This window comes from Dipodomys merriami, unplaced genomic scaffold (assembly GCF_024711535.1).
Source record: "Dipodomys merriami isolate MVZ:Mamm:240054 unplaced genomic scaffold, mDipMer1.0.p SCAF_5, whole genome shotgun sequence".
NCBI lineage: Eukaryota > Metazoa > Chordata > Mammalia > Rodentia > Heteromyidae > Dipodomys > Dipodomys merriami.
The window spans coordinates 27,306,767-27,319,398 of NW_027206068.1; the positions used below are offsets into that span (position 1 = coordinate 27,306,767).

At 42.7% G+C, this 12,632-nt stretch overlaps 1 protein-coding gene across 2 annotated transcripts in view; it reads left to right on the forward strand.

Moving 5' to 3' along the window:
• Pus7 (pseudouridine synthase 7) overlaps positions 1-2,254 on the forward strand; it is a 43,354-nt gene extending 41,100 nt beyond the window's left edge. For both annotated transcript variants that reach the window (XM_069996271.1, XM_069996272.1), the window contains one exon: positions 180-2,254. In XM_069996271.1, the coding sequence (XP_069852372.1) occupies positions 180-316 (137 nt within the window). In that variant the 3' untranslated portion in view covers positions 317-2,254. The remainder of the gene's footprint in view (positions 1-179) is intronic.
• Positions 2,255-12,632: the final 10,378 nt, after the last annotated feature.

Below are 12,632 nucleotides of genomic sequence, written 5' to 3' on the forward strand. Positions count from 1 at the left end.
TGTACAATTAGCATATTCATTCAAAAGGTTCATGCACTCTCAGGTCTTTTCTTTTCCATAGTCTCTTTTTTGAGGCCCTGGGGAAATAGAAACTTAAGGAAAGAACAGCAGTATTTTCATTTCCTGACGATTATTTCTCTCTCTCTCTCACTCTTTTTTTTTTTTTTTTTGCTTGGCAGAAGGCAAATACAGGGCTCTGAAAATGGATTTTTCTCTTCCTCCTTCTACTTATGCCACCATGGCCATTCGAGAAGTGCTAAAAATGGATACCAGCATCAAGAACCAGACCCAGCTGAATACAACTTGGCTCCGCTGAGTGCTTCTCCACAGATTAGAAAATGTAGACATTTGCTTCTTGGCCTTGAGTTCGTTTTTTCTCTTAATGCGGACCCATATATGGAATTTGAATCTTTCTACTAAAAGATTGTTTGTATTTTTTTTAAGTTTTTATTAGCTTGAAGAAATAATTTGCAACATTTGTATACATACACAATCCTGAGGATCCTAAATTTAGCCCAGAGGTTATCAGTCAGAATATACTTCAGGTGCTTAAATCATTGTGCAATATCAGCATTACTGGCTTTATGATGAAGAAAGACTTTGTTGGCTGGGAAGGTGGCTTAGTGGTAGAGCACTTGCCTTGAATGCCTGAGGCCCTGGGTTCGATTCCTCAGCACCACATAAGCAAAAAAAGAAAAAAGCTGCAAGTGGCGCTGTGGCTCAAGGGGTAGATTGCTAGCTTTGAGCTGAAGAGCTGAGGGACAGCACCCAGGCCCAGAGTTCAGGCCCCATGACCGGACCCAAAAACAAAACAAACAAACAAGAAAGACTTTGTTTTAAAGTAGCAGTTTCAGCTGGGCACAAGTGGCTCATGCCTGTAATCTTAGCTTCTCAAGAGGCTGAGATTTGAGGACTGTGGTTCAAAGCCAGCCTGGGCAGGAAAGTCCCCAAGAAACTCTTATCTCCAGCTAACCACTTGAAAACCGGAAGTGGTGCAGTGGCTCAAGTGGTAGAGCTTTATTAGCCTTGAGAACAGGAAGGCTCAGGGACAATGCCCAGGCCCTAAGTTCAAGCCCTACAACAGACAATAGTAGTAATAATAATAATTAAAGTAGCAGTTTCAGATTTTGCTACATACTTGAAAGGAATTTTATTTTTATTTATTTTTTGTTGTGAGGCTTGAACTCTGAGCCTGGGCTCTGTTCCTGAGCTCTTCAGCTTAAGGCAAGCACTCTACCACTTGAGCCACAGCATCACTTCCAGTTTTCTGATGGTTAATTGGATGGAGATAAGAGTCTCACAGACTTTCTTGGCTGGATTGTCTTTGAACCGTGATCCTCAGGTCTCAGCCTCCTGAGTGGCTAGGATTACAGGTGTGAGCCACTGGCACCTGGCTGACAGCAGGAATTTTTAACACATTCATGAGTGGAGTAACAGTGCATTTTAAGAACAAGTGCTGGGGCCTCACATCTATAATGTTAGCTAGGTTCAAAGCCAGCCTGGACAGACAAATTTGAGAGATCCTAATCTCTAATTAACCAGCAAAAAGCCAGAAGTGGAGGCATGAATTGAGTGGTAAAGTGCCAGCCTTGAGCAAAAAAGCCAAGCAAGACTAGGGCACAAGGCCCTGAGTCCAAGTCCCAATATCAGCATACCAAAAAAAAAGCAAATGAAACAAATCTTGATTATGGATAACTATTTGAGAGTCCCTACATAAGAATGTAAATACTGTCCTCATATTGATTAAATGATACTAAGACATCTATAAACACAAAAATGATTGTCATTATGTAGTTCATTTACCAGATTAGGGTACATTTGCATATTTTTAAATTTGTAGTGCCTTTTGTTTTTCTATTAGTATCTTTTAAGAGAGTTGCATTGATAGGGCTTTATTCTTAATGTAAATGTGTATAGCTGTTGTTATTGGTTAAAGACTAATTTTACTCTAGGTGCCTTTTATGTTGAGGACTGCACTGGGCTGAAATAATGGCAGAGAAGGAAACTAAAGATTTACAAGGGCTCCTTCTGTCAGTAACATGTATCCTTGTCATTAACTGCTTAGGTATTTCCATTTCTGACATTGGCATTTTCTCTGGTGTGAAAGGTTAGAGATTCCTTCCAAAATTGTCTAACATAATCCTATCAGTTTTTATTTTCTGTCATTTTATTTTCTGTCATTCTGTCTAGAACTAAATGTAACACATATTTTTAAAACTGCTTTCTACGGATTATGTAAATAAACGGAGTAAATATCTAAGGCTGAGTGCGATTGACAGTCTTGTCCCTGACTAAAGATAAGCCAAGAACTACAAAATGAAGGCTCCTCAAAATGGGTTAACTCAAAGATGGGACTTAACTGGTGTAATGTATCAACTGTGACTGGTGTGTAGATAGAATTTAGGGTTACCCCTCCTATTGTGTCGCTCCATGGCCTTCTAGTAAACTTGCTAGAGTTCTAGAGCTCCCAGACCAGGAACACAACAGAGTATATGACATGTCTCCTGGATCTGACAGTGGAAACACTGTTGAGAACAAGTAGTTCATTCAGCCCCCCTTTTTTTTTATGACCTCCACTACATGGCAAAGGCTACAGAAGGATTGAAAATATAGTAACATCCTTTTCTCTGGCTAGTTTCTAAAGACTGTTGTCCTACAAGGGCCCAATTTATGAAATGTGTAATCACTTTGTCTGTACTTTCAATAGTTCTTTTGCTTCGTTAGACCCATAAGTGAAGACCTAAGTCTTTTAGTACAAACATATAGTTTTGCATTTCTTTTCATTACTTTAGATGAGGATAAATTTATGTTTTCTCTCTTGGGAAATACTTCGGGCATTACATGGTGAGGTGATTTCCCTGTCTTCATTAGCCGATTTTTGCCAATATATGCATATTTTTAAAACACCAAGGGAAAAATGACTAGACGTGGTTTATTTGAGCCTGAACATGTCATCCAACTCTAGGGACTTAATGTGAAATAAATCATCACTTTAGCATAAAAGTTATCAAAGTGAAGAGGTTTCTCTTAAGTAGATTTGCAAAATCTGAAAGCAACCTTATTTTCAACATGTTTTCCTAGCTATGTGTCAGTGACTCATGCCTGAAATCCTAGCTACTCAGGAGGCTGAGATTTGAGGATTGTGGTTCTGCTAGCCTAGGCAGAAAAGTTCACTAGACTCCTATCTGCAACATAGCCTCCAAAAAGCAAGACTTAAGGTGTTTGCCTTTCTTATAGAGCACTGACCTCGCAAGCTGGAGGCCCTGAGCCTAAACTTCATTACCTAAGTGAAAAATTAAGGTAAATATTCAAGATCATCCTATATAATGTATTTATTCATGGTTTCACGTTATAGATTAAATAACTAGACAGCCACTATACTAGTAAAATTTGTCAACTCCAGAATCTTTAGGATTTTATATTGTGGGTAATAACAGCCTAATTACCAGAACATGTTCAGCTGGACATGGTAGGGCATATTTGTAGTTTTCGTACTGGGAATTTAAGGCAGAAAGATTGCTTAAGCCCAGCAATTCAGAGCCAACCTGGACAGCATAGCAAAACCTCATGTCAAAAGTTAAAAAGAACTTGGTTGATTCTCAGTCAAAAGTTAGGTAGTAACTGCAGTAGTATACCAATACTTGAGACTTCATTAGTTGCTGCAGGAAATAAAGAAACTTGGTATTTGCATTGAAACAGGATATGTGGGCAATTCTTTTTTTTTTTTTTGTCAGTCGAGGGGCTTGAACTCGGTCTGGGCCCTGTCCCTCAGCTCTTTAGCTCAAGGCTAGCGCTCTACCACTTGAGCCATAGCACAACTTCCAGTTTTCTGGTGGTGTATTGGAATAAGAGTCTCATGGACTTTCCTGCCCAGGCTGGCTTTGGACCACGTTGCTCAAATCTCAGCTTCCTGAGTAGCTAGGATTACAGGTGTGAGCCACTGGCAGACGGCTTTTTTTTTTTTTTTCAATGTGGGGTAGGAGGTGAGGGTCAAACTCTTGAGCCACACTCCTGCCCTATTTGTTTTGAGATATTTTTCCAAATGGGTCTTGGATTTATGAGGATTGTGGCCTGGACTGCAGTCCTCTTTCTTGGTTTTTTTTGTTTTTGTTTTCTTTTTTTTGGGGGGGGCGGAGGGTCCAGTCGTGGGGCCTGAACTCTGGGCCTAGGCACTGTCCCTCAGCTCTTCAGCTCAAGGCCAGCGCTCTACCACTTGAGCCACAGCGCCACTTCAGGCTTTTTTCTTTTTGCTTACGTGGTGCTGAGGAATCGAACCCAGGGACTCATGCATGCAAGGCAAGCGCTCTACCACTGAGCCATCTTCCCAGCCCCATAATGCCCAGTTTTTATTGATTGAGTAGGGAGTCTTGAGCTTTTGACTTGGACTGGCATAGAACTACAATCTTCCAGTTGGGCACCAGTGGCTCACCCCTGTAGTCCTAGCTACTCAGGAGGCTGAGGTCTGAGGATCACAGTTCAAAGCCAGCCTGGGCAGAAAAGTCCGTGAGACTCTGATCTCCAATAAGCCATTAGAAAACTGGAAGTGGCACTGTGGCTCTGTAGAGCGTCCGCCTGAAGAGTTGCAGGGACAGTGCCCAGGCCCAGAGTTCAAGCCCCATGACCAACCAAAAAAAAAAAAAAGGAACTACAGTCTTCCTAATCTCCAACTCCTGAGTGGGTAGGGTTTACAGGTATGAGCTGGCTGCCAATTTGAATTCAAAATATACAGAGGAGGACCATGGACCAGGCCATCCTAAGGATACATACAAGACCCTGTTCAAGAAATTGGAAACAAAAAGGCCTGTGGCAAGTATCAAGTGGTAGAGTCCCTGCATGGCAAGTACAAGGCCTTCAGCTCAACCTGAGGATCCCCTCTCCCTGGCCCCAAAAAAGTACCTGTGATACAGAAGGGAGTATAGGTAAATGTTATAACTATAATGAGGTATATATGTTTTTTGAGATAGTCTCAATATATAGTCCAGTATGGGCTCCCGCTCTCCCTAGAACTGGGATTACAGACATAAACCACTGTGCCTTGCCTAATGTGTGCTTTTTTTTTTTTTTTTTTTTGGGTCCAGTCGTGGGGCCTGAACTCTGGGCCTGGGTGCTGTCCCTCAGCTCTTCAGCTCAAGGCTAGTGCTCTACCACTTGAGCCACAGCGCCACTTCCGGCTTTTTTCTTTTTGCTTATGTGGTGCTGAGGAATCGAACCCAGGGCCTCATGCATGCAAGGAAAGCGCTCTACCACTGAGCCACCTTCCCAGCCCCATGTGTACTTTTTTTGATTAAACCTTTTTTATTTATTTGTTTGAGATATAAGAGGTCAATACACAGTAGAGGAATTACCAAACTGAGTGTGCTCAAGTTGAAGTGTGTGCTTATATAGCAAAGAATAACTGGCTTTTCTTTGTTTAATGAAATAGATTTCTTAGTCTGTGAAGTTACAGTTCTCTAGGATGAACTTCTGCATTTGGAGTCATAAACCCTTTGGAAAATCAGGCTCATCTAATTTCAGCATTTAGACTACGTCGAAGAAAAGAGAACGACAAAAATTGTCTGGAAGCTTGCTAATGAAGAGGCTAGGAAAAAGAACCCAATGAAGTGATAAGACTGAAAAATCATGAACTGGACAAATTATTAAGTGGTCTATCAAAAAAGTGGAAGTAGTTTTTCACAATACAGAGAAAAAAAGTTTGTAAAGAATGTAGTTCTTTTTTTTGTTTGTTTGCTTGTTTTTGGGGTCCGGTCGTGGTTCCTGAACTCTTGGCCTGGGCGCTGTCCCTTAGCTCTTCAGCTCAAGGCCAGCCATCTATCACTTGAGCCACAGCGCCACTTCCGGCTTTTTTCTTTTTGCTTATTTGGTGCTGAGGAATCGAACCCAGGGCCTCACGCATGCAAGGCAAGCGCTCTACCACTGAGCCACCTTCCCAGCCCCAAGAATGTAGTTCTTTGGGCTGATGACAACTCATTGTTGCTTGCCTAACATATATGAGCCCTGGTTTCAGTCCCCAGCAAAAAATTAAGCCCCACACCAGTGACTCACACCTATAATCCTAGCTACTCAGGAGGCTGAGATCTCAGGATCACAGTTCAAATCTAGCCCAGACAGGAAAGTCTGTGAAGACTAATAACCAATTAATTTTTTTTTTTTTTTTTTTTTGTCTGTCATGGGGCTTGAACTCTGGGCCTGGGCGCTGTCCCTCAGCTCTTCGGCTCAAGGCAAGCGCTTTACTACTTGAGACACAGTGCAACTTCCAGTTTTCTGGTGTCTTATTGGAGATGAGTCACCACCAGCTCCCGGCTTCCCAGAAAACCTTGAAAAAAGCTCAAAGTGAAAAGCTCAGAGATAGTGCCCAAACCCTGAGTTCAAACCCCGTGGACCCCCTCCCCCCCAAATTTACCATGTTATTTTTTTGTTTTTCCAGTCTTGGAACTTGTTCAGCTTTTGTGACCAAGGCTAGCACTTTACCACTTGAACCACACTTCCACTCCCATCTTTTTTATTTTTATTTATTTTTGGTCAGTCATGGGGCTTGAACTCTGGGCTTGAGCACTGTTCCTGTGCTCTTCAGCTCAAGGCGAGCGCTCTACCACTTGAGCCACAGCACCACTTTCGTTTTCCTAGTGGTTTATTGGAGATAAGAGTATCATGGACTTTCCGTGCCCAGGCTGGCTTTGACCCATGATCCTCAGATCTCAGCCTTCTGAGTAGCTACAATTAAAGGTGTGAGCCACCAGCGCCTAGTTTCCATCTTTTTTAGTAGTTTATTGGAGATAAGAGTTTCACAGGCTTTCCTGCCCAGACTGACTTTGAACCATGATTCTCAGATCTCAGCCCCTGAGTAGCTAGGATTACAGGTGTGAGCCATTGGTTCCCAGCTCATTCCTTTTAACCTGCCTTTCTATTAAAAGTGCTTCTCCCTTGGCTGGCACTGTTGTCACTTGAGCCGCAGCTTCCCACTTCTAGCTTTTTGCTGGTTAATTGGAGATGGTGTGAAGAATTTGCCTGGACTGGTTTTAAACCAGGATCCTCAGATCTCAAGGACTCCTGAGCTAGGATTATTGGGGGAGTTACTAGGGCCTGGCTACACTTTTTTCCTTCTCTTTCTCTATATTTTCTCCTTATAGTTATACATTATATTTAATTCCATTTTCTTTCAGCTTATCAATTTTTTACTGCCTTAAGAAATGTGATTGTACAAGATTTCTGCTACTTTCAAGCCCACTATCAATTCTGTGATGTTACCCAAATAGTACAGGTCCCTTGTTAAGAGTATTCCTAGTTCTTTTCTATTGCTTTCCACAACAGCAGATTTTACTTTTCACAATCAGCCAGTTCAGTGTCACTATTATTTCTTTGGACAATTACTACTGGGAGTAAGGAAAGTAAAAGGTTATATTATAGTCATTTCTTCTTTTTCCAGTTTTCTCCCTTCATTGAAGAACATTCAAGATTCTGCCCTACGCTGTGGCTCAAGTGGTAGAGCGTTAGTCTTGAGCTGCAGAGCTGAGGGACAGCGCCCAGGCCCAGAGTTCAGGCCCTACTGCCCTATATTATTTTTCTTTTCCCTGAGGGACTTAGCACTTAGGTGAGACAGGAAGGCCAGGGGGCTGGATCTGGGTAATTTTCCTTCCTCTACGTCAAATAAAGCTTCCCTAAAGCTTTTGCCCTGTTGAATAGCCCTTTGTTAGTAGAGAATACTGGGGGCATATTTCAAAGTGTCCTTTACATCTCCTCCTGCCAGAAATGCAAGTGTTTGCTGGCTCTTCTTAGGGAGAGTCCCATCAGATTTTTGGAAGTAAAAATCTCTGACTACAGCCCCCTGTGGCTCCTCAGAATCTCATGTTATCCTCACCAACCTTTAGTTAATGTTTACCTGTGAAACACCCCTGCCAGTTCACTAGGCTCTGGCAGCTCTGTTCAGGCAAATTGACTTTCCCTGTGACCTCTGCGTTCCATCTCCCCAGAGTCTAAGGTAATGCTCTGCTCCAAGAAAATGCATTGGTCATCCTGTAAGAATGTATTAGAGAGAGAGAAAGAGAGAGGTGAACCCAGGGCCTCACTTAAGTGACCATTTCTTTTTCTGTTGTTGGTTGTATGGCTTGAACTTGGGGCCTGAGTGATGTCCCTGAGTTCTTTGGCTCAAGGCTAGCACTCTACCACTTTGAGCCACAGCTCCACTTCTGGTTTTCTAGTGGTTAGTTGGAGATTAGAGTCTCACAGACTTTCCTGCCCAGGCTATCTTTGAACCACAATACTTAGAACTCAGCCTCCTGAGTAGCTAGGATTACAGGTGTAATCCCAGCTTTAAGTGACAATTTCTAAGTTCTTTCTATGTCAGAACTGAAACTGGAAGTCCATAACAATGATTTTTTAAAAAATTTATCATGAACAATTAAATAGATTAGTCCCTCTTACTTGAAATATGTTGTGGTACTAATCCATCTTAAATATTGTAGTAATCCAAAGTAACATTCTAGAACTTGATAAGGTAGGGACTGTAGCTGAGAGGTAGTGTATGTACTTAGCATGAGTGAGGCCCTGAATTTACTCACACATACACACACACAGGTTTGAGGAGCCAGTCATAGTTCAGTATTCAGGAGGTTGAGGCAGGAAGAGGATTAAGAGTTTTGAGACCAGCCAGGTCTATGTAGGAAGACTCCATTTCAAGAAATTGATGAGGAAGTGGGGCAGTAGCTCAAGTGGTAGAGTGCTCACCTTGAGCTGAAGAGCTGAGGGACAGCGCTCAGGCCCAGAGTTCAAGCCCCACGACCAACAAAAAAAAAAAGAAAAAAAGAAATTGATGAGCTGGGTGCTAGTGTCTTGAGCCTGTAATCCTAGCTACTCAGGAGGCTGAGATCTGAAGATTGCATAAGTCTGTGAAGATTCTTATCTCCAGTTAACCACCAGAAAATCAGAAGTGGTTCTGTGACTCAAAAGTAGTAGAGCATGCGGGGTGCAGGTGACTCATGCCTGTAATCTTAGCTACTCAGGAGGCTGAAATCTGAGGATCACGGTTCAAAGACAGCCCAGGCAGGAAAGTCCAAGAGACTCTTACATCCAATAAACCACCAGAAGTGGAAGTGGAAGTGGCGCTGTGGCTCAAGTGGTAGAGTGCTAGCCTTGAGCTGAAGAGCTGAGGGACAGCGCCCAGGCCCAGAGTTCAGGCCCCACGACTGGACCCCCCCCCCCCACACACACACAAAAGAAACCCAGAAATGGCATTGTAGCTCAAGTGGTAGAGCACTTGCCTTGAGCTGAAAAGCTCAGGGACAGTGCGCAGGTCCAGAGTTCAAGTCCCATGACCAGCAAAGGACAAAACAAAACCTGGGGCTAGGAATGTGGCTTAGTGGTAAAGTGCTTGCCTAACATGCATGAAGGAAGCCCTGGGTTCAATTCCTCAGTATCACATAAACAGAAAAAGCTGCAAGTGGCACTGGTAGAGTGCTAGCCTTGAGCAAAAGAAACTCAGGGACAGTGCCCAGACCCTGAGTTCAAGCCCCAGGACTGGCAAAAATAAACAAACCTGGTCATGGTAATACACAACTAGTCCCAGTTATGCACACACAATGCAAAGGGTAGCAGGATTATGTTTCTAGATTGGCCCTGATAAAAAGGAAGAGACCTTTATAAAACGTAACTGAAAGTAATGAAGGCTGGGAACATGTCCTGAGTTCAAACTTCAGTATCCATTATCACTTAAAAAGAAAATGTTTGGGGGCTGGGAAGGTGGCTCAGTGGTAGAGCGCTTGCCTTGCATGCCTGAGGCCTTGGGTTCAATTCCTCAGCACCACATAAGCAAAAAGAAAAAAGCCGGAAGTGGCGCTGTGGCTCAAGTGGTAGAGCGCTAGCCTTGAGCTGAAGAGCTGAGGCACAGCGCCCAGGCCCAGAGTTCAGGCCCCACGACTGGACCCCCCCCCAAAAAAAAAGAAAAAGAAAATGTTTGATATTTCTAAGCTTCTCTATGCTTATGTGTGCATATATCCATATATTTTTGAGCCAGGAGCTGGTGGCTCATGCCTGTACTCCTCGCTACTCAGGAGGCTGAGATATGAGGATCGCAGTTCAAAGCCAGCCCGAGCAGGAAAGTCCCTGAGACTCTTATCTCCAATTAACCACCAGAAAACCAGAAGTGGCGCTGTGGCTTAAGTGGTATAGTGCTAGCCTTGAGCAGAAGAGCTCAGAGACAGCACCCAGGCCTAGATAGAGTTCAAGCCCCATGACTAACCAAAAAAAAAAAAAAAAATCTATATCTATATCTATCTATCTATCTATCTATCTATCTATCTATCTATCTATCTATCTATCTATGAGCACTGAACATAGAAAGATGTTTGTACAGTTCTACATTGCTTCTGTTCTGAGAAATTCCACATTAGGCCATTTTGTCATTATACAGATAATAACTTGCACAGACCTAGATTAGTATAGGCTACACCAAAGCTCTCTGCTCCTAGGCCACAAATACTTACTGTTCTGAATATTGTAGGCAATTATGAGACAATGGTAAGTATTTATGCACCTAAATATATCTGAACACAGAACTACTATAGTAGAAATACAGTATGAAAAACCACACATGTTAGACCTGCAGAGGCCTTTATCATGACTGGAACTTGCAGGCTGGAAACTTCTGGGGGAGTCAGTAAGTGTTGAAAGGCCTAGGATACTAGTGTGTCCTACTGTGGACCTTTGAAATATGTAGGCTACACTAAATTTATTGAAACTATTTTCTTCAATAAAAACTTACTGTAATCTTTTTAAAAATAAGTTTTAATTATTTTTAGCTTGTACTGAACATAGATCTCTCCTTCCCACGGCGGTGCTGAAACACAGACTTAGAGGAAAGGATGTAAGATCATGTTGTGGAAGAAAGGGGGAAGTTTAAATGTCCAAGCCTATGAGTATACATGTAAACCCAGTGAGCTCAAGGTCAACAAAGACAAAGAAAGGAGTGGGCTGAATTCATTGAAAAAGCATGCCTGGAATCGCAGGGGCAGTTGGCTCTCACCCCTCTCCTCTTTCACCATTTATTCCTTCAACGAATGTTTGTTGAGCACATCAAAGCACTAGGCTCTGCTACAAATGATTTTGCCCTTGAGATATAGCCACTTTAAAGAAAGTGGACAGGCGGCTAAGGAGGGCCCCCAGGGAAGCTGGGATGAAGAGGAGCTCAGCTGGAGCTGCCTTCCAAGCAAGAGCCAGGCAGATGTGGTTGGGAACCCGCAGAATGCAGCTCTGCCTGGAAGGAAGCATACACAACCTGTTCCAGCTACAGTACGACCCCACTCAGCTTAGCCATTGTGGGGTTCCCCAGATGCTGCCTGGCTGTCCGCCTCCATGTAAAGCATGTACCACCTCCAGCACAGAAGCCCTTCTTTCCTGAGAATAGTTGGCCTCTGCTAAAGGAATCTACTCTCAGCATACTAACCAGACAGTTCACCTCCTACAAAAGGGTGAATTGTCAGGGCTCACCAGACAGAACAGAAGATGAGGAGGCAATTAATTTAACATCCTCTAGTGAAAAGTAATGACAACTCAGGAAAAGAGTTCCAGTTGTCCTAATTAGTTTACCCAAAAAGATAGTGCAGCTACATAGCAAAAAGTCTTCACAGGAAGGGGATTAAGGATGACTGGAAGAGTGACTGCCAAATGGATTGTTGTAATGGATTAGAATGGTCACAGGGATCATCAGCTGAAGACAAAGCAGAGGAAGCCTCTCTGAACATAAATCAAAAGGACAGCAGAAGATAGTAAAGGAGAGAACAAAGACAAGAGTGGGGAAATTAATAATGGAAGAAAATGGCCTCTAACTGAAGAAAAATGACCCATCAAGTATGAAATAGTACTAAAGACATCACATGCTGGTAAGTTTTTAGAAATCCCCAAATCTTTCAATAGGAGGTTCCTTGACTCTTGAAAAGTACCCAAAATTATATTGAGATGTCTTCATCAATTGCTATGTTTTCAAAAATGAGAAGTGAGTGTGGTGGCTCACACCTATAATACTAGCTATTCAGGAGGCCAGCCTAAGCATAAATGTGAGACCCTAGTCAGAAAAAGCAAAGTGGGCTGAGATGTGGCTCAAGTGATAGAGCAACCAGTCTGGCAAATGCAAGGCTCTCAAACAACACCCCACCTCACCCCACCCTTGCCCCATTTTCAGTCCACATATAGAGTTAACCGCTGTTCGTAATTTCTGGTTTTTGATTCACTGTTATCACAGTAGTAAATATCATCCTTTCATTCTAGTATGCTAATCTAACAACTTTGTGAACTGCACTTCCATATTATTTAGGAACCCACTTCTATGACTGTCATGGAGCCCCGTAGTCTGCAGGAAACCACACTGCATTCTAGATTTTCTAGTGACAATCACTTATTTTGCACCTCATCTGAAAATTCAGATTGGGGAGGCCTTAGTCTCTGTCCTACTATTGCTTGTAAATACCAAAGCCCAATGTGCAGGAAGCTCTTTCAGCAGAGACAAATTTCCCACATTGCTTTATAAGACAGCAAAACCCCCAGCCATGGAGTGCCTTGAGTCTGTGTAGCCTTCGTTTAATTATCATCTTTGGGCTATTACATTTTTACTTCCCATTTCACAAGATAAACCATGATTACAATTC